We start from the raw sequence: 21,889 nt of genomic DNA on the forward strand, positions 1-21,889 counted from the left end.
ATCGAGGGCAACATGCGGCTACTCAGACCAGCATTATCTCAATGTGGGCGGATGGCTATGCCTACTTCATGTCGTCTCTGCATTTTTTACATTTGTACTCATCTGTGTATGTCTTGCTGATTGATGTACTTTTTATTAGTACTACAAAATACTTTCAAGTATACAAAGTATATAATGTGAATCTTCTAGATGGAAGACTCATGAATTTGCCCCGGACTTGTTCTTGTAAATAAACCTAACAAATAAATAAGATAAACCAAGAAATGGAACAAGAAAAATGGATAAAAGGATAGAAGATGGAATAGTGTTATGATTTAGGTGAAGAACAAGAAAGAAATCCCAAAGACACTTTCACATACAAACACCTAATGGCTCCACAAACTAGCAACACAAGAACTAGCAAGCATACCTTTACAATCAACCTTAGCCCGGCAAAAGATCGAATGCAACCCGAAGGAATTTGATAAGTCTTCAAAAGATGAAGAAGGTGAGCCCTCAAATATGGATAAATAGTCTCTTACAAATATTCAAAAGCTGAGAATGAAAATCCTACAAAAGAGTATTTATACTAAAACAAAAGTAATAGGGAAAATAGTCTTTAAGAGCTTGAAAAATGGCATTTTCGGGCAAAACGCCTGGCCCGGGCGTTTTCTCTGTCCCCGGGCATTTTTGGCAGCTCTGCGCGACTTTCGTCAAACGGCCATAACTTCCTCATGCGAGCTTCGGTTGAGGCGTGTAAGGTACTCACGCGAAGCTCTTTTGACGATGAAGATAATGGTGGTCTTAGAACAGAATTTGGACACCATTTTGATAGGAAAATTCCGGTTTGAGTCACACCTCCGAATCTGGCTTGGCTCCTTGCCATATCTCCACCTTCTTTTCGGACCCCAATCAACCCATGGCCCTCGATGTCGTTGCATCCTATGATTGTGAATACCCGGATTCACATCATCCTCTCCTTCTTTGTGAAAGGATTTGTCCTCAAATCCGGTTCTTCGATTCTTCTCTAGGACACCCGGATTCACATCAGTATATCTAGTATAGCTAAAGGTCAATACAAAGATTGCAAGTGACTATCATTTACTAAGCGTCATATATTATCTAGAGACACAAGATTTTTTATGTGATTAATTAAACTAGATATATGTAAATAAACAGATGACAAAAAGCATTAAAATAAATATACACAAGAAACCACAATCCGCTAATATTAATAGCTTTTGAAATAGAACTTCTAACACAAGAAAATTGGATTTCTCTTGAGCTTGAGAATCTCGAAATTGGCGGGGGCGGAATTGGATTACTCTTCAACATCAATGTTGAGAAAGAAGCATGACGCGCATGGATAGCAGAGATTATTCTTAATAATAATAAAAAAATAATAATTTGATTATATTGACTGTTCATTATAGAAAAGCACATGAACCAACTCACACACACATCTCTTTGGTTCTTTTTTTTAAAAAAACTGAACGTAAATTTAAAGGCCGCACCACGGATGACTCGAACCTGAGACCTTTGGTTTCAGGCATTATTAACCTCTCTACCACTTGGTCAACTCACACACACGAATCTATTTAGTTGTTCTTGATGTAATTATAAGAGGTACTAATAGTCTTTCGCGTAATCTCCTGTGGCATTTCATCAAACGGTTGGGGCATTATATGAATAATATACTTAAGGTATGTTTGGTAATCATCTAGGGATGGAATTCTATGAACAAAAATGACATTTTTGTTTATGGAATTCCATCCCTAGATGAGTTATCACCCCTACATTTTCGTTCATGGATTTTCATCCCTAGATGATTTATCACCCCTACCAAACATGGCCTTAGGTGATTCGGTTTCCAAGATAACATAATATCAAGATAAAATCTAGGATTGAATTGTGAAATTATTTTAGTCATAGGGGATTAGCTATGACTAATTATCCAATGATTATCCATCTAGGATTGAATTGTGTGATTGAATCTCATGAATCAAACACACTACAAATAAACAAATTTTATTTGATACAATCTTGCAAACCGATCACCCCCTTATTCTTCGAGGCATTTTTCCGACCGGTGCAAAGTTTTATAGGAAATGATATGCTACATACTTACGTGATTACCATCCTCATTCAACGTGCACTTTATTTTATTTTATAAATTTAGTTTGATTCAAATACATTTAAAAATATTATTGATATTTTGAACTATATAAAATTCATAAAAATTATAGTCCAATTTGTTGTTTTGTTCGTTTATTTGAGATTACAGAGAAAATGAATAAATCAAGTTTTAATTTTTATAAATTTTATAAAATTAAAAATAAATCATATTTAATTTATTCCGAATATACTCCTATCATTATTGTATTTATTAGTAAATCATTTCAAAATTCATAGAAAAACACAACATATCCATTCAGACTTTCAGTATCCCTTCTGTCTACTGTCAACCGCTTGAGCTTCAATTTCCCCAATTCAATTCAATTCAATTCAATTCCATTCCATTCCATTCCATTCAATTCATATCATATGTTGTTTCTGCAAAATTCGAATGGCTGAAAATTCCAAGGATGATTTTCTGCAATTGATCAAATCGAGTTGGGGCTTTCTTCACCGACAAGATTTCGAATTTACTCCTACGCCTGGTTCGTTTTCATTTCGTCGATTTTGATTTCATTTTTTTCCTAATTTTAATTTTACTTTTCAATTCCACCTCTTATTTACTATGAATGATTAAATTAGTAATTAGTTGCTGAGAATTGAGGTTTAAGAGTTTATACGATTTTTCTTCACATATATGATTTTTTTTTTTACTTTTATTTGGGTTTCGGATGTGCAATTGAGATCTTCAGCTGAATTATTGTTGTGTGATTGTTTGAAATTTCAAATTATTGTGGTGTGATTGTTTGAAGGGAATGGGGAAATTGGGAAATCAGTCCCAATTTTGAAGAGTTTTCAATTACTACAATTTTTCTCATCATTGTAAAAACAAAAATCCCATTTTTGACTAAGCTCGCTTATGCAAGTTATAATAAACACAAGGATAATTATAATTATGCTGGATTAGGAGATAATTGCGCTGAGGATTAGGTGTAACAGTAATCTTAAATTATGGCCGACAATTTGACTTTCGATTATATATATTGTGCTATCGAAATTAGAAAAATGATTTAGTACAATGGATTAATTTATAACAATAATAGCAGCTGGCTGCATCGGTCAGAAACCATATACTAATTTTTTTTAATCTATTTTATCCTAATTAATTATGCAACTTGTTTGTTGATTTATGTGACTGCATCCACTTGCTTCCTTTCACATGGCTTATATTACTTTAATCATATAAGCCAGCTAAACTATTTATCGTATTTTATTTTTCCATTTGATTAATTTCTATTCAATTTGAGTCTATGAATTTATTTTTCAGAATTACTTCCAACTCTTAAAGATATCACACTCTCTACCTCTCAAATCACACTCGCCGGCGAAGATAAGGAAATGAGTTGAATCGGAAAGCCAAATCCACACCGGCAAAGATAACAAAATATAAAGACAAAAAAAGGTACTGTGTTCTTTTCTTTGAGTACTTTCAACATTCACATGATTATGCTGTTTTGTATAGATTTTTATAATCCTTGACTTCATAAAATTTATGGAATCCGTATTAAAGATAAAAAGTTTCCGATTTCGAGCACAGAAATCTCAATTAGAATTAGAAGATACTATTTTTTATGGATTACATTTAGGATTTATTAGAAATAGAAGTAAATATATTTGTAGACTCTTGCCAATCTTATGAATCTGGATCTGAACTGTACAGTATTGTTTTGTATCCAAATCTGTACCCTACTCGGTCTTGGGCGGAGTAGGGGGAGCTTGAGCACCTCAACAAAGAAACAAATTTTAAATACTAGTTTTGATTGTTTTGTAGATTTTTTTAAGAGTTTATCTTGTGCTTTTTAGGGTTAAAACATCTACAGTATTTAGAATCAGAAGGACAGAAGCTATCAATTCTGAGAAATGTTGAGAATTCAATTATGAACTTTGGTAATAACAAAATTAAAAAAAAATGTCGTAAAGTGTAAAATAATAAAAAAGAAGTGAAGCAAAATTTGAGAGAACCATTATACTTCCTTCGTCCCAACTAAATTGTGATGCAGAAACGTATGAGAATGGCTGAACTGGTAGATAAATGATACGGTGCAACAGCAGCACGACCACGACGTCGAAGACGCCGACGAACGTGAGACTGAAAAGGTGACTCCGGAGGAAGACTCGCGGAAGGCAAGCAGCGAGTCAGCAGAGGTGCAGCAATCGATCGCGAACTCGAAGCCAAAGAGGAATGTTCGACCTCCTGATCGACTTGGCGACTACGTCCCCAAGTAGACGTGGATTCCATGAATAAAGCTTAGTTTATTATTACTTTCTTTTTTTTGGTTATTTTATAATTTGTTTCTTTTGGGATATTAGTGTTTTTATTATTTATTTTTGCTTAGATATTTCGGGTTTTCTTTTGTTGGTTCTTTCCCGAGATGAGTTAGGATTAGGAGTCGAACCAACCCTAGGGTCCTTAGTATTATAAATAGGGCGCATGTTTCATAAACGAGATACATGAATGAGAATTATCTTTTGCCCAATTATCTTGTTAATCAAGTTACAAAACCTAGAAGCTCTGCTGCCCGACGGGACTTTTGCCCGCGCACAGCTGATCGTTCTTCTCCGCCGACCCTAAGAAGGGCGCCGGAACTATTCTTGGCCGCCGAGCGTAGCCGCCGGCCGTGGTTAAGAGAAACCCTCTTAACATATGGTGCTTTCACCATTGTGAACTCATGCCACGATTCAACAACAACAGTGGGAAAGGGTGGGGCACAGGCCGACCCGACTATTTCCCGAATGGCTCGTCGCGCCGTGACATCGCGATAGGCTGCCGCGACAACAGCGGTTTGAACCGACAACAGACCGACAAGGGGGATCGTGATGATGCCCGCCACGATGATTCCGTGGGATATAAATTGGATCGCTTGATTGATAAACTTGACAACTGGATTATTGGAAGGACGATACAACGAAGACATGACGACCTCCCGTTCAATGATGATGACTGGGACGAGCAAGAATACGCAGATCATCGGCGACGGAAGCAAGGAGATAGGGGACCGCCAGGTCGTATCCCTAATGTTAGTATGCGTGACAGCCCGCCGAGAGACCGGTATCAACGCGATGGAAGAAACCCTCGAGCCTCGTGTTGGGAACCTCCGGGTGGTCAATTTAATCGCCACCACAGAGGCGGTTATGATCAGCAATCCAATAATACGCCTACGTGTTGGGACCCACCCGGGCGTTTCCAACTACAGGCTGCACGATACGATGCGCCACGACGTGTTAAGATGCAACCACCGCGTTTCGATGGTTCGGATGCTACAAATTGGATTTCTAGAGTGGAATATTATTTCAATCATCTTATGATGCCTGACGCACACCGGTTGCACTACGTCGTCATGCTATTTGACCCCCCGGCCGCGGACTGGGTGTTCAACTACTACGGAAATAATGAATTTGTTTCTTGGCAAGAGTTTCTGGAGGATGTCCGACACCGATTCGAACCACAAAGCTTTCAAAATTACTTTGGTCTTATTATTGCAAAATTGGTGCAAACTGGGACAGTAGGGGAGTACCATATGACATCCGAAAAGTACCTCAATCGAATTCATGGTATTCCGGAATCGGAACTTTTCACATTATTTGTCGCAAGCCTAAAACCTGATATGCAGGACCGCCTGAGACTCCACCGGCCTCCCTCTTTGGCGGCGGCAATGGCTCTGGCACTGGAGTTGGCACCCACACAACCCGAACGACAACAATAGTACCAACCGGCGACATCTACACGTCGCACTTGGTAGCAGCGCAACGGGAAGGCTCCGATAGGGGCGCCGCCAACAGGGACAACGGCGTCAGCGTCCGCTACGGGTACGACACATCAACAGGGAGTTACGACACGTTCTGGGGAGCAAGAGCGCACCCCAACGATCAGAGTGTCGTTAGCCAAGAAGGTTGAACGCTCAAGGCTGGGCCTATGTTGGCATTGCCCGGAGAAGTGGATCATAGGACACGTCTGTAAACAACGCTTGCTCTGTTATGTAGATGAGGAGGCCGAATGGGAGCCGGAGGGATTCCAGAGCACCAATCGGAGCAGACTATGGAGGTGTCACACATTCACTCGATGAAGGGTGATCTTAGTTCCCGGCCCCTTAAGGTGGTTGGCCGAATTCTAGACAAGGAGGTGAGCGTCCTCATTGACACAAGCAGCGTCAGAGATTTCTTACATCCGGCGGTAGCAGAACAACTTCATCTGCCATTGTCTCCGATCCGCCCATTCCACGTTGTGGTGGGAAATGGCGAAACGTTATTATGCTCCCATATCGCCAAGCAAACTAAATTGGAGATGCAAGGAACAACGTTCTGGGTGGACTTACACATATTGCCGGTGCATGGTCCCGACATTGTATTGGGAATGGACTGGCTCGAGTCTTTAGGGAAGGTAACTGCCAACTTCGCAGGAAAGACACTTGAGTTCACCCAAGGCGAGAAACCAATTATACTCATGGGTATTCAGCCGCCGCCACGTCGGGTGGCATATCACTCGCTTGCATCTCTGTTGCCTCCGTCCGATGCCGTAGATTGTTACGAAATTTTGTTGTTAGATCCAGAGGCACAGGCGAAGGGTACCGAAGTTCCCGAGGAATTCCCGCCTAACTTGCCAACCGAGGTTCTGGAGGTGTTGGAGCAGTTTCAGCCAGTGTTCAGCCTCCGGGAAGGAATGCCGCCGCCGAGGCTATTTGATCATAGGGTTCATCTCTTGCCGTATACCCGACTGATTAACGTCCGTCCATACCGTTATCCGTATTTTCAGAAGAATGAAATCGAGGGCCAGGTCCGGGAAATGTTAGAGCAGGGGATAATACAGCGAATGAATAGCCCTTTTTCTTCGCCAGTTCTCTTAATTCGCAAAAAAGACGGCACCTTCCGATTCTTCATCGACTATCGGGCTTTAAATAATGCTACTGTTCCCGATCACTTCCCTATCCCGACGGCTGACGAGTTGTTTGATGAGTTAGGGAAAGCTCGCATATTTACAAAATTGGACTTACGTTCGGGGTACTATCAGATCAGGATGCATGAGGATGATGTTTTCAAAACGGCGTTCCGAACTCACGATGGACACTTTGAATTTTTGGTCATGCCTTTTGGCCTGACGAATGCTCCATCGACTTTTCAGGCAGCCATGAGCGCGATTTTCCAGCCACTATTGCGAAAGTTTGCGATTGTTTTCTTTGACGATATTCTTGGTCTATAGCCCGACAGTGGAGCTTCACAGCCAACACTTAGCTGATGATTGAACGTCCTCCGTGAGGATAATTTTTTTGTGAAATTGTCCAAGTGCTCCTTTTGCAGTACGACGGTAGAATATCTAGGACACTTGATCGGGGACGGGTTATTAAAGGCGGATCCAGCTAAGATAGTGTCGAAGACAGAATGGCTTACTCCGAAACATGTGAAGCAACTGCGGGGCTTTTTGGGTCTCACGGGTTATTAAAAAAGGACGCCTTTGAATGGTCCTCCGCGGCAGAGGCGAGTTTCGCGGATCTCAAGACCGCGATGACCTCAGCTCCGGTTCTGCGGCTGCCCGATTTTGATAAAACTTTTTGCGTCGAAACGGACGCCTCAAATTTAGGGATCGGTGGGGTATTACTTCAGGATGGCCATCCAATCGTATTCTTTAGCAAGAAATTGGGGCCCCGCGGAAAGGCGGCGTCTACCTACCACAAGGAGTTGTACGCGATTGTGGAGGCAGTCTAGAAGTGGCGACAATACCTTTTAGGTAGGGAATTCATTATTCGGAGTGACCAGAGAAGTTTGAAGGAATTGCTGCTGCAAGTCGTGCAGACACCCGATCAGCAGTTGTATGTTCAAAAACTTATGGGCTACAAGTTCAGGATTGAATATAAGAGGGGAAGCTCGAATAAAACGGCGGACGCCTTGTCTCGCCGGGAGGACCCGTTGTCTGATACCGCAGCGTCGTGCGACTGCGCCCCTGCTGGCAGCCACGAGCCAGCCAGTTCCACAGCTGATTGAGGTTCTACGCCGGGAAACTATCTCATCCCCCGAGATGAGGGAGATTACCGCCGCCATTAAAGGGGGAACGGCCCCTCCACATCTATCCTTAGTGGATGGGCTGGTCTATTACAATCGCAGGATATTTGTGAGCGCGCGTTCTTCAGCACGTTCCGCCATCATGGAGGAATAGTTCGCCATCCGCTGGCCACCCGGGGTTTGAGAGAACGTTTCGACGCATTGCAATGGGGTTCTATTGGGCGAACATGAGGAAAGAGGTTCGAAAAATTTTGTTGAGGCGTGCGTGGTTTGCCAAACAACCAAATACTCCACCTTGAAACCTGCAGGGTTACTGCAGCCTTTGCCCATTCCGTCGCAAGTCTGGAAAGACGTCTCGATGCATTTTATCACGGGCCTTCCACAATCAAGGGGCTACACAACGATCATGGTAGTGGTGGATAGACTGTCGAAATATGCCCACTTCGCTCCCTTACCGACTAGTTTCGACGCCTTACGAGTGGCGCACTTGTTTATTAATACAGTGGTGCGACACCATGGGTTTCCTAAGACGCTTGTTTCGGATCGGGATTCGGTATTTTTGAATAAAGTTTGGGAGGATATTATGCGCCTCAGTGGTACGAAGCTGAATTTTTCGACGGCTTATCATCCGCTATCTGATGGGCAAACCGAGGTTCGGAGAGGCCGTCGCAGTGGGCGAATTTTTTGCCTTGGGCGGAGTTGGCGCTGAACTGTTTTCATCATGAAGGCTTAGGGATGTCGCCGTTCAAAGCTTTGTACGGCAGGGACCCACCAAGTTTGATATTTGCTGCCCCGTCAGACGAGACCCCGCCGACCGCTGCTGACTTGATTCGTCAAAGGGGGAGGTTACTAGTGGAGTTGAGACACAATCTAGAGAGGGCCCAGCAACGAATGCGCGACTCGGCAAATAAGCACAGTCGCCATGTCGAGTTTGCAGTAGGGGATAAGGTGTTACTTAAACTGCAGCCGTACAGACAACATTCGGTGGCACGACCAAAATCGGCCAAACTGGCGCGCCGATACTACGGACCGTTTGAAGTTATACAGTGCATCGGGCCAGTAGCTTATCGTTTGCGTTTACCGGAGGGAAGTAGGATCCATAACGTTTTTCATGTGAGTCTGCTACGCGCGTTCGTGGAAGGTGATACTGCAGGCCCGTTAGCTGCGTTGCCAACGGAGTTTTTTGGTGATCGCCCAGTTGTTTATCCGGTGCGGGTATTGGACAGGCGTACAATTTGGCATGAATGCGGCCCGGAGGAGCATGTGTTGGTTCGGTGGTCTGATGGAACTGATTCTCCAACTTGGGAGTCGCTTGGCCGCGTCAAGCGCAGGTTTCCGAATGTACTCCTTGAGGACAAGGAGGTTGCTATCGGGGACGGGGTTGATACGGTGCAACAGCAGCACGACCACGACGTCGAAGACGCCAACGAACGTGAGACTGAAAGGTGACTCTGGAGAAAGACTCGCAGCAGAGGTGCAGCAATCGATCGCGAACTCGAAGCCAAAGAGGAATGTTCGACCTCCTGATCGACTTGGCGACTACGTCCCCAAGTTGACGTGGATTCCATGAATAAAGCTTAGTTTATTATTACTTTCTTTTTTTGGTTATTTTATTATTTGTTTCTTTTGGGATATTAGTGTTTTTATTATTTATTTTTGCTTAGATATTTCGGGTTTTCTTTGTTGGTTCTTTCCCGAGATGAGTTAGGATTAGGAGTCGAACCAACCCTAGGGTCCTTAGTATTATAAATAGGGCGCTTGTTTCATAAACGAGATACATGAATGAGAATTATCTTTTGCCCAATTATCTTGTTAATCAAGTTACAAAACCTAGAAGCTCTGCTGCCCGACGGGACTTTCGCCTGCGCACACCTGATCGTTCTTCTCCGCCGACCCTAAGAAGGGCGCCGGAACTATTCTTGGCCGCCGAGCGTAGCCGCCGGCCGTGGTTAAGAGAAACCCTCTTAACAATAAAGAACTCAAATAAATGAGAACTCTAGAGTATAAATCTTAATATCAAAATAAATAATCAAAGTCTGTCTTTAAAGTTCAACAATGAGGCCTTTATATAGGCAAAGAGAAATCCTAAACTTATGAAAATAAAACTAGAAGGAAAATAACTAAAAGGAAAATAAGCAAAATAGGAAAACCTAATTTGTAGAAGGAAAAACAATTACTTCAAATATTTTTCCATCTACTAATTATATTAACTAGGAAATAAATAAAACCAAAAATATAACTTGATTAGTCTCCAAGTCTTATCTAACAATACTGCATCAAGATGAGTCGTAAGCAAAGTGGTTATATTGAGGTATAGACAACATTCTTTGAATCTACCATAATGCATATGCTAATCCTTAATTCTGTTTTTTTATATACATGCAAAATCTTACAATTGTTACGTGCAGAGCAGACTGCAGTTTGCCCAGAAACATGTCGGAGGCCATCATCTTAGAGGTGATAAGGGAACTGGAAAGTTTTCTGCAGTCTGAGGATACAACGCAAGACAGATACAGAGATATCTCGGAGGCCTCCATGACTTCTCGCAAAAGCCACGTTTCAGAGGTTATACATGAGATGAGAATGGCGTTGGATTTCATGAGAGAGAGAGAATCAGGAGACAGGAGCAAGCTGAATTATTTGCTAGCTGACATTGCTGAGATGGCTCGAGTGATAGAGGGCATCATAGCCATGTTTAAGCTCTCTTTCTATGAAGAGATGTATTATGTCCTAGAATGGATGAAGAAGACTAGAAAGCGCATGATGAATTTTGGAGATGGCGAGGGGGCGAGTAGTTCACAAAGTGTTGGAGACGAAGGTGTCGTGCTGGGGTTGGAGAAAGACGTGGAACAGATTATTGATAGAGTGATTCTTGGTAGAGCCGTTCTTAACACAAGGCCGCGTCTCGTGATTTCATGTATCAAAGGCATGATTGGTGCGGGAAAGACAACTCTTGCCTGGAAAGTATACAACCATCCAGACATCGTTGAAAAATTCAAGCTCCGCGCATGGATAACCATTTCTAGTAGTGACACAAGTACACATGAAGTGCTTGTGGAACTGATACAGAAGTTGGTGGAATATGTTGAAGATCCGTTGTCGTTGGATGAAATGGACAACCGGAGTCTCCAATGGATGCTTTGGAAAAAGCTAAAAGGAATGCCATATTTCATAGTTCTCGACAATGTGCCAAAAGGAATGTGGCTGCGATCCATATTAGATGGTCTACCATACAAAGGTATGTTCGCTTTTATATCTTATCTTAGAACTAATTCTGCATGCTTAAACTTATTAGTAGAAACCAAATTAATTTGTTTTATGAGTAATGATCAATTTTGATCCTAAACATGTGACTAAAATATAAATTTGGTCCAAAACATTCACTTTTTTGAAAAACAAGTTCATAACAAATGAAATCCTTATCGGAGTGATCCTTATTTGACGGTTCCTCAAAAAACTAACGATCATGCCTGCGCAATGTGCAATTAGCGTTGACCGTTATTTTTTTTACGATACTGTAAAAAAAAGGACTACTTCGTCGACATTTTCATTTGCTATGGATCTGTTTTTCAAAAAATGAATGTTTTGGATCAAATTCGTATTTTGGTCATATGTTTAGGACCAAAATTGACCTTTACTCTTGTTTTATTAATGTCAATTCATACTTATACATATAAATGCAAATTTTCATACTTCTAAGTCTCCCTTTTTTTGCATCAAGTTCTTATTCCTCCTAGTTTAGTATCCTTCTAAGTCTCCCTTTTTTTAATCTAGTTCTTAATATATGGTATATAGGCTGCCGTGGATGTAATTTGTTGACCACCAGTCGCTATCAGATTACAGAAGACGACTTTTATACTCACGAGATGAAACCTTTGGATTCTAAAAAGAGCTGGCAATTGTTTTCAAAAACAATTGATAAATTTACAAGTGATGAGAACAAATTCTCAAAGGAGTTGGAGAGGAAGGGCAAGGAGATGTTGAAAAAATGTGGGGGTTTGCCGCTAGCTATAATAGATGTTGCAAGGCAAAAAGCTAAGCAAAGACTTTCAGGGATTGAATGGGAACAACTTTTTGATTCAATTGATTTGGCTGAATCATTGAAGTTATTTGAGCCGGTCTATCATGGCTTGGATGATCAGCTTAAGGCATGTTTCTTGTGTATGTCCTTTTTTAAGGAAAATGCAATAATAAGGGGAGAAAAGTTGGAACACATTTGGGCTGCAATCGGATTAAACACAAAAAGATCTATACCATACATGGCCAATGACGAGTGCATGCGCAGGATACGATCATGTATGGATGAATTAGTTTGTGAATCCATTATTGAATTCGTGAACGATTCTGAATTCTATAGGTATCGCATCAATCCTCTACTCTACGAGCTATCCATAAAAAAAGCAGAGGAGGAAATCGGCTTTGAGATCCTAAGGAGCAATGGAATTAATCGGCACTCTCAAAATCCTCGTCATCGTGTTATCCATGGTGGCAGAGACAAGTTTAATCACTTCACGAATCAAGAAAATAGACATCTTGCTTCTCTCATCTTTCATGGAGGTGGTCGCTACTTGGATGATGCTAGTTATTCCTATTGGAAAACTTTTGAGCTACTCAGGATACTCGACATGGAAGATTTTGGGGTGAAGACTTTATCAGAAACTATTGGCACATTGATTAGGTTACGATATTTGGGATTGAGGAACAATTACCTACAAGAGATCCCACAGTCGTTGGAGGGCTTGGAAATGCTTGAGGTTTTCGACATAGCTCAAAACTTTTTGGTGGAGTTGCCAAATATTATCAATGAAATGGGTAGCCTTCGTTATCTCTACATGTCTGATGTGATTTACCGAAAGCCTTTGAAGGTAGACGTGCTACAGAATCTTGAGATCCTAAGATACATCTCGGTTTATGATTGGATATACGAGGTCTCGAGCTTGGAGAAGATGACTCGTCTCTTTTTAATGGGCGTTGAAGGAATTGATGAAAACTCGGATGTCAACAAGCTCTTTGCATCACTGGCTGAGTTTAAGAGCTTGCAACGCCTTAAATTGCGAGGATTTCGTTTTAAAAGCATGCCATGTTTGGACGAGATTCGGGTTCTGGATGGACTCCATACCCTCCGATTGGATGGACGTCTATCTAGGCTACCAAGTGCCATGACTTCCCTTCAAAGTCTTGAATACTTGGTTTTGGTGAATACTTGTCTTGAAGAAGACCCAATGCCGGTATTGCAGGAAATTCCTAAATTAGGAGTCATCAGAATGCGAAATGCTTACAGTGGTCGACAAATGGTGATCGGGAATCATGGCTTTAACACTCTCGTTGTCCTGCGCATCAATGAGTTGTGGAATTTGAGAGAACTTCGGGTCACAGAATTGGGAATGATATTTTTGGAGGAACTAGAAATCAAGAATTGTCCACACTTGGAGACCCTCCCGGAAACGATTGGGTTGATGTATCATCTGAGGATGTTCAAGATGGTAACAACTAAACACATTGCAACAAGGATCAGAAATTCGAGCTCCTTCTCTAATATACTGGAAGTGGATATTAGTCCATAGTTTTATTTTGTAAGTTTATCTTTCTCTTTATCCCCTTTTGTTATTGTGATAATGTAATTAACTTTCTTTGTATCTTCACCTAACAAACATAGCTCAAAGACGAGGCAGATGTCAAGCTACCCTGCCTTGTGTTAGGACATCAGAGCCAACAGACGACGAGCAGCAAACCAACGGATCACGTCCCACAAGATACAAGGACTTTTAGTTCTCGTTAGAATAAAAACTATCTTGTACTTCTTTGTTAATTATTTTGTTTTATTTTCGAACTCATGTAGGATTAGATTTATTTAAATCTTCTAATGGTTTTCTTGATTCTTTCCCGAGTCGTACCAGTCGAATCAAGCGGGGATCAAATTTTGATACGAGTCTCTTAGGCGTCAAAAAACATTGAATATACAAGGTTGTCATTTTGATCCAGAGTTTTGCATGTAAAGCACAAGGAAAAGGCAACTCACACACACAAATCTCTTGGGTTCTTCTTGATGTAATGATAAGAGGTAATAGTCTTTCGCGTAATCTCCCGTGGCATTTCATCAAACGGTTGGGCATTCTATGAATAATGCTCCGTCCGTATTAAAAAAAAAGTAAAGGTCAAAATTGGTCCTGAACATATTGTCATTTTACCTTTTTGGTCCTAAACATTATCTTTTGGATTTTTTGGTCCTGAACATATGAGAATTTGATCATTTTGGTCCTCTGTTAACTTTTCCGTTAAAAACTAACGGTCAACGGTTTTAAATCCGATTTTGACCAAATTTAAGTTTTAATTCTGTTTTTTAAATCCTTAATTAAAAACCCTAACTATACTAAAAATACTCTTTTAAAAAGATTTATAATTAAGGATTTAAAAAGATTTTTAAAAGATTTAAAAGAATATTTTTAATAATAGTTAGGGTTTTTAATTAAGGATTTAAAAAACATAATTAAAACTTAAATTTGGTCAAAATCGAATTTAAATCCGTTGACCGTTAGTTTTTAACGGAAAAGTTAACAGAGGACCAAAATGATCAAATTCTCATATGTTCAGGACCAAAAAATCCAAAAGATAATGTTTAGGACCAAAAAGGTAAAATGACCATATGTTCAGGACCAATTTTAACCTTTACTCTTAAAAAAAAATAGAAATATTTGAAATGGCACAAGTTTTAATGCAAAGTTGGAAAAGTAAGTGAAAAGAATTGGTAAAGTAAGAGATAAAGAAAAGAAAAATGAGTAAAGTAAGAGTGAGGAAGAGAAAAAGTAGTGAAAGTAGAGTTAGTGGATTGTGAGGTCCATGTCTGAGATTCTATAATTTCTATTTTTAAGGAACGACTCAAAATGAAAATAATTGCTATTTTTAAAAGACGAGGCGGAGGGAAATAGTTATTCTTCATGCCATTTCATTGACCGGTGCAAAGTTTTATAGGAAAATGATATGCTACGGTGTGATAACCATCCTCATTCAACGAGCATACTTTATTTTGTTTTATAAATTGTGTTTGACTCAAAAACATTTTAAAATATTATTGACATTTTTAATTATATAAAATCCATAAAAAATAATGTCCAATTTGTTGTTTTGTTCGTTTATTTAAAATTATAGAGAAAATGAATAAATCGAGTTTTAAATTTTATAAAATTAAAAATATACTATATTTAATTTATTCCAAATATACTCCTATCATTATTGTAGTACTCCCTCCGTCCCACAAAGATTGTCCTATTTTTCCATTTTGGTCCGTCCCATAAAGTTTGTCTCATTTCACTTTTTACCATTTTCTTGTAGTGGACCTCATATTCCACTAACTCATTACTACTCACATTTTATTATAAAACTAATATATAAAAGTAGGACCCACATTCCACTAACTTTTTCAACTCACTTTCCATTACATTTCTTAAAACTCGTGGCCGGTCAAAGTGGGACAATCTTTGTGGGACGGAGGGAGTAGTATTTATTAAATCATTTCAAAATTCATAGAAAAGCACAATAGTAGAAAAATTCGAAATCCCTTCTGTCTACTGTCTGCTTGAGCTTCAATTTTCCAATTCAATTCATATCATACATTGTTTCTGCAAAATTCCGATGGCTGAAAATTCCAAGTTGATCTAATCGAGTTGGGGCTTTCTTCACCGACAAAAGATTTCGAATTTACTCCTACGCCTGGTTCGTTTTCGATTTCCTCGATTTTGATTTCATTTTTTTTCCTAATTTTAATGTTTCTTTTCAATTCCACTCTATAGCTGCCTCTTATTTACTATGAATAATTAAATTAGTAATTAGTTGTTGAGAGTTGGGGTAAGAGTTTATAGGATTTTTCAAGGCTTTACTTCTTCCTATTTTTCTTCACATATATGATTTTATTTTTTTTTACTTTTATTTGGGTTTTGGATATGCAATTGAGATCTTCAGCTGAATTATTGTGGTGTGATTGTTTGAAGGGAATGAGAAAATTGGGAAATCAATCCCAATTTTGAAGAGTTTATTCAATTAGTATAATTTTTCTCATCATTATAATAACACAAATATAATTATAATTATGCAGGATTAGGAGATAATTGCGCTGAGAATTAGGTGTGACAGTGATCTTAAATTATGGCCGACAATTTGACTTTCTATTATATATATTGTGCTATCGAAATTAGTAAATTGGTTTAGTACAATATTGGATTAATTTACAACAATAATAGCAGCTGGCTGCATCGGGCAGCCAGCTGGATTAATTTATTTTATTCTAATTAATTATGCAACTTGTTGATTTATGTGACTGTATCCACTTGGTTCCTTTCACATGGCTTATATTATTGTAATTGTATAAGCCAGCTAAACTATTTATCATATTTTAGTTTTCCATTTACTTAATTTCCATTCAATTTGAGACTAGGAATTTGTTGTTCAGAATTACTTCCTACTCTTAAAGATATCACACTCTCTACCTCTCAGATCGCACTTGCCGGAGAAGATAAGGAAATGAGTCGAATCGGAAAACCAGATCCACAGCACTTGCCGGAGAAGATAAGGAAATGAGTCGAATCGGAAAACCAGATCCACAGCGGCAAAGATAACAGGATATAAGAACGAAAATAAGGTGTTATGTTCTTTTCTTTAAGTACTTTCAAATTCACATGATTATGTTGTTTTATGTAGATTTTGATAATCCTTGGCTTCATAAAATGTATGTAATCCATATTAAAGTTAATAACTTTCCAATTTAGAATTAGAAGATATTTTTTATGGATTATTGTGTTGTATAATATTGGTCTGAATGATTATGATGATGTTATGTGGATTTTAGTACATTTAGGATTTATTTGAAATAGAAGTAACATGGATCCAGATCTAAATATATTTGTAGACGCTACCAATCTTATGAATATATTCTCGGGCTGCAATATCCAATACACTAGACTGCAATTTTTGCCCATCCGCAATATCCAATACGCTAGACTGCAATCAATAGATTGAAAAGCAGCGTTTATAATATTGCAGTGTAGCGTGGTGTCAGTCACTTTAAGAGGTGTTGTCATTTTAACGCACCCCCATATACTAATCCTTAATTCGTTTTTTTCATACAAAATATTACTCCCTCCGTCCCACAAAAGATGTCACGTTTTCCTTTTTAGTTTGTCCCACGAAAGATGTCACGTTTTTGGAAAAAGCTCTCTCATGTGAATATAAAAATTATATTTTCTCTCTCTATTTAACACACAAAATAAAATCTCCTAAAATCCCGTGTCGTCCCACAAGTGTGACTTCTTTTGTGGGACGGAGGGAGTACAATTTTGTTACGTGCAGACAGCAGTTTTCCTAGAAACATGTCGGAGGCCTTCATCTTAGAGGTGATACAGAATCTGGAAAGTTTTCTGCAGTCTGAGGATACAACGCAAGACAGATACAGGGATATCTCGGAGGCCTCCATGACTTCTCGCAAAAGCCACGTTTCAGAGGTTATACATGAGATGAGAATGGCGTTGGATTTCTATAAAGAGAGAGAATCAGGAGAGAGGAGCAAGCTGAATTATTTGCTAGCTGACATTGCTGAGATGGCACAAGTGTCAAAAGACAACATATCCATGTTTAAGCTCTCTTTCTATGAAGAGATGTATTATGTCCTAGAATGGATGAAGAAGACAAGAAAGCGCATGATGAATTTTGGAGATGGCGAGGGGGCGAGTAGTTCACAAAGTGTTGGAGACGAAGGTGTCGTGCTGGGGTTGGAGAAAGACGTGGAACAGATTATCGATAGAGTGATTCTTGGTAAAGCCGTTCTTAACACAAGGCCGCGCCTCGTGATTTCATGTATCAAAGGCATGATTGGTGCGGGAAAGACGACTCTTGCCCGACAAGTATACAACCATCCAGACATCGTTGAAAGATTCAAGCTCCGCGCGTGGATAACGATTTCTAGTAGTGACACAAGTGCACATGAAGTGCTTGTGGAACTGATACAGAAGTTGGGGGAACATGTTGAAGATCCATTGACGTTGGATGAAATGGACAACGGGAGTCTCCAAAATATGCTTTGGGGAAAGCTAAAAGGAATGCCATATTTTATAGTTCTCGACAATGTGCCAAAAGGAATGTGGCTGCGATCCATATTAGATGGTCTTCCATACAAAGGTATGTTCGCTTTTATATCTTATCTTAGAACTAATTCTGCATGCTTAAACTTATTAACATTTAGTAGAAATCAAATTAATTTATTTTATGAGTAAAGGTCAATTTTGGTTCTAAACATATAACTTAAATATGAATTTGGTCTAACATTCACTTTTCGAAAAAACAGGTCCATAACAAATGAAATCCTTATCGGAGTAGTTTTATTTGACGGTTCCGTCAAAAAACTAACGGTCATGCCTGTGCAATGTGCAATTAGCGTTGACCGTTAGTTTTTTTACGGAACTGTCAAAAAAATGACTACTTCGTCGACATTTTCATTTGCTATGGACCTGTTATTCAAAAAATGAATATTTTGGACCAAATTCATATTTTTGGTACTATGTTTAGGACTAAAATTGACCTTTACTCTTGTTTTATTAATGTCAGTTCAAAGGCATGTTAGGGTGCCATCACCCCTTAAAATAACACCATACCACCATTCCTAGTCAATCATTTGTACACGTGGATGAATAATAAGCTGCCACGTGGCAAAAAAAAAATCTGGAAAAAGACGGGCAGCAATATACTGGTCTTTATACAGCAATTTTTCTTGAACAGTAATATCCGACACACTATACAACAATCTATAGATTGTTGTGTAGTGTTTGTAATATTGCTGTGTAGTGTTTGTAATATTGCTGTGTAGCGTTTATAATATTGTTGTATAAGCGGTGTCACGGTGTCATTTTAAGAGGGGTTGTCATTTTAACACAAAACTGTCAATTCATACTTATACTTATATAAGTGTAAAATGTCATACTTCTAAGTCTCCCTTTTTTTGCATCAAGTTCTTATAACTCCATCCGTCCCAAGTTACTTGAGTCGTATTCAATTTTGGATTGTCCCAAGTTACCTGAGTCATTTCTTCTTTTAGCTAAAAACAAAACATTTAATCTCACCTACTTTATTCCTTCTTTTACTTTACTCTCTCATCTTTCTCTTTCTGTTATTCTCTCATCTACTTTATTTAATTCATTAAACACAACTTTCTTAAATCTCGTGCCGAAAAAGAAACGCCTCAAGTAATGTAGGACGGAGAGAGTATAGTTTAGTATCCTTCTAAGTCTCCCTTTTTTGCATCAAGTTCTTAATATAGTTTAGTGTCCTTCTAAGTCTCCCTTTTTTGCATCAAGTTCTTAATATAGTTTAGTGTCCTTCTAAGTCTCCCTATTTTGCATCAAGTTCTTAATATAGTTTAGTGTCCTTCTAAGTCTCCCTTTTTTGCATCAAGTTCTTAATATAGTTTAGTGTCCTTCTAAGTCTCCCTATTTTGCATCAAGTTCTTAATATAGTTTAGTGTCCTTCTAAGTCTCCCTTTTTTGCATCAAGTTCTTAATATATGGTATATAACCAGGCTGCCGTGGATGTAATTTGTTGACCACCAGTCGCTATCAGATTACAGAAGACGACTTTTATACTCACGAGATGAAACCTTTGGATTCTAAAAAGGGCTGGCAATTGTTTTCAAAAACAATTGATAAATTTACAAGTGATGAGAACAAATTCTCAAAGGAGTTGGAGAGGAAGGGGAAACAGATGTTGAAAAAATGTGGGGGTTTGCCGCTAGCTATAATAGATGTTGCAAGGCAGAAAGCTAAGCAAAGGCTTTCAGGGATTGAATGGGAAGAACTTTTTGATTCAATTGATTTGGGTGAATTACTGAAGTTATTTGAGCCGGTCTATCATAGCTTGGATGATCAACTGAAGGCATGTTTCTTGCATATGTCCTTTTTGAAGGAAAATGCAACAATAAGGGGAGAAAAGTTGGGACATATTTGGGCTGCAATCGGATTAAACACAGAAAGATCTATACCATACATGGCCAATGAAGAGTGCATGCACATGTTACGATCGTGTATAGATGAATTACTTTGTGAATCCATTATTGAATACGTGAATGATTCTGAATTTTTTAGGTATCGCATCAATCCTCTACTGTACGAGCTATCCGTAAAAAAAGCAGAGGAGGAAATCGGCTTTGAGATCCTAAGGAGCAATGGAAATAATCGGCAATCTCAAAATCCTCGTCATCGTGTTATCCATTGTGGCAGAGACAAGTTTAATCACTCCACGGATCAAGGCAACAAACATCTTGTTTCTCTCATCCTTCATGGTGGCGGCCGCTACTTGGACGATGTGAGTCAGTCCTATTGGAAGAGTTTTGAGCTACTCAGGATACTCGACATGGAAGACTTTGGGGTGAAGACTTTATCAGAAACTATCGGCACATTGATTAGGTTACGGTATTTGGGATTGAGGAACAATTACCTACAAGAGATCCCACACTCGTTGGAGGGCTTGGAAATGCTTGAGGTTTTCGACATAGCTCAAAACTTTATGGTGGAGTTGCCAAATATCGTCAATGAAATGGGTAGCCTTCGTTATCTCTACATGTCTGATGTGATTTACCGAAAGCCTTTGAAGGTAGACGTGCTACAGAATCTCGAGATCCTAAGGTACATCTCTATTTATGATTGGACATACGAGGTCTCGAGCTTGGAGAAGATGACTCGTCTCTTTCTATTGGGTGTTGAAGAAATTGATGAAAACTCGGATGTCAACAAGCTCTTTGCATCACTGGCTGAGCTTAAGAGGTTGCGACGCCTTAAGTTGCGAGGATTTCGTTTTCAAAGCATGCCATGTTTGGAAGAGATTCGGGGTCTAGATGGAATCCGTGCCCTCCGACTGGATGGACGTCTATCTAGGCTACCAAGTGCCATGACTTCCCTTCAAAGTCTTGAATACTTGGTTTTGGTGAATACTTGTCTTGACGAAGACCCAATGCCGGTATTGCAGGAAATTCCTAAATTACGAGTCATCAGGATGCGAAACGCGTACACTGGTCGACAAATGGTGATCGGGAATCATGGCTTTAACAATCTCGGTGTGCTGCGCATCAATGAGCTGTGGAATTTGAGAGAACTTCGGGTCGGAGAATTGGGAATGATATTTTTGGGGGAACTAGAAATCAAGAATTGTCCACACTTGGAGACCCTCCCGGAAAGGATTGGGTTGATGTATCATCTGAGGAAGTTCAAGATGGTAACAACTAAACACATTGCAACAAGGATCAGAAATTCGAGCTCCTTCCCTAATATACTGGAAGTGGATATTAGCCCATAATTTTATTTTGTGAGTTTATTCATTCCATTTATCCCCTTTTGTTATTGTGCTTTTGTAGTTAACTCTCTTGTATCTTCACCTAACAAACTATGATATAGCTGCAGAAAGCATAGCTAACCCGCCTTGTGTTAGGACATCAGCCGACGAGCAGCAAACCAACGAACCTGATGCTGATCACGTCCCGCACAGATACAATGGCTTTCTCATTATTAATATTTTCCTTGTAATTGTTTGTTAATTATTTTGTCTTATTTTCAAACTCATTTAGGATTAGATTTATTTAAATCTTCTCGGATTTTCTTCTTGATTCTTTCTCGAGTCGTACGAGTTGAATCAAGCAGGGACTCTATAATAATAGAGTCTCTTAGGTGTCAAAAAACATTGAGAAATAAAATAATTATTATCTCATTCACAGTTC

At 39.3% G+C, this 21,889-nt stretch overlaps 3 protein-coding genes across 7 annotated transcripts; all 3 read left to right on the forward strand.

The window, feature by feature from the left end:
- The first annotated feature begins 2,400 nt into the window (after positions 1-2,400).
- On the forward strand, positions 2,401-14,023 carry LOC125192833 (putative disease resistance RPP13-like protein 3). 3 transcript variants are annotated; one of them, XM_089069539.1, is made up of 5 exons: positions 2,401-2,639; positions 3,422-3,556; positions 10,554-11,383; positions 11,941-13,718; positions 13,802-14,023. In XM_089069539.1, the coding sequence occupies exons 3-4, from the start codon at positions 10,579-10,581 to the stop codon at positions 13,707-13,709; spliced, it is 2,574 nt and encodes an 857-aa protein (XP_088925665.1). In that variant the 5' UTR covers positions 2,401-2,639; positions 3,422-3,556; positions 10,554-10,578; the 3' UTR covers positions 13,710-13,718; positions 13,802-14,023. The 3 variants fall into 3 exon arrangements, 2 of the variants coding, with proteins under 2 accessions (XP_088925665.1, XP_088925664.1); XM_089069538.1 differs by having other exon boundaries at positions 10,559-11,383; XR_016137515.1 differs by lacking the exons at positions 10,554-11,383; positions 11,941-13,718; positions 13,802-14,023 and adding an exon at positions 4,155-4,631.
- Positions 8,881-9,594, forward strand: LOC148929743 (uncharacterized). Its single transcript, XM_089057008.1, has one exon. It carries the CDS (start codon positions 8,881-8,883, stop codon positions 9,592-9,594), a length of 714 nt encoding a protein of 237 aa, XP_088913134.1.
- A 1,672-nt stretch (positions 14,024-15,695) lies between the features above and the next one.
- LOC125198109 (putative disease resistance RPP13-like protein 3) lies at positions 15,696-21,781 on the forward strand. Of its 3 annotated transcripts, none has more exons than XM_089069652.1 (5): positions 15,696-15,855; positions 16,633-16,777; positions 17,437-18,309; positions 19,703-21,480; positions 21,570-21,781. In XM_089069652.1, the coding sequence occupies exons 3-4, from the start codon at positions 17,505-17,507 to the stop codon at positions 21,469-21,471; spliced, it is 2,574 nt and encodes an 857-aa protein (XP_088925778.1). In that variant the 5' UTR covers positions 15,696-15,855; positions 16,633-16,777; positions 17,437-17,504; the 3' UTR covers positions 21,472-21,480; positions 21,570-21,781. The 3 variants fall into 3 exon arrangements, with proteins under 3 accessions (XP_088925778.1, XP_088925780.1, XP_088925779.1); XM_089069654.1 differs by having other exon boundaries at positions 21,576-21,781; XM_089069653.1 differs by lacking the exon at positions 15,696-15,855 and having other exon boundaries at positions 16,511-16,777.
- The last annotated feature ends 108 nt before the right edge of the window (positions 21,782-21,889 follow it).

This window comes from Salvia hispanica, chromosome 4, assembly GCF_029641045.1.
Source record: "Salvia hispanica isolate PSC_SH4W2 chromosome 4, Shi_PSC_v1, whole genome shotgun sequence".
Lineage (NCBI taxonomy): Eukaryota > Viridiplantae > Streptophyta > Magnoliopsida > Lamiales > Lamiaceae > Salvia > Salvia hispanica.

Coding starts and splice junctions, on each gene's coding strand:
- LOC148929743 (XM_089057008.1), top strand. CDS start 8,881: ATGTCGCCGTTCAAAGCTTTGTACGGCAGGGACCCACCAAGTTTGATA.
- LOC125192833 (XM_089069539.1), top strand. CDS start 10,579: ATGTCGGAGGCCATCATCTTAGAGGTGATAAGGGAACTGGAAAGTTTT. Junction 11,384..11,940: donor AGATGGTCTACCATACAAAG/GTATGTTCGCTT, acceptor TATGGTATATAG/GCTGCCGTGGATGTAATTTG.
- LOC125198109 (XM_089069652.1), top strand. CDS start 17,505: ATGTCGGAGGCCTTCATCTTAGAGGTGATACAGAATCTGGAAAGTTTT. Junction 18,310..19,702: donor AGATGGTCTTCCATACAAAG/GTATGTTCGCTT, acceptor GTATATAACCAG/GCTGCCGTGGATGTAATTTG.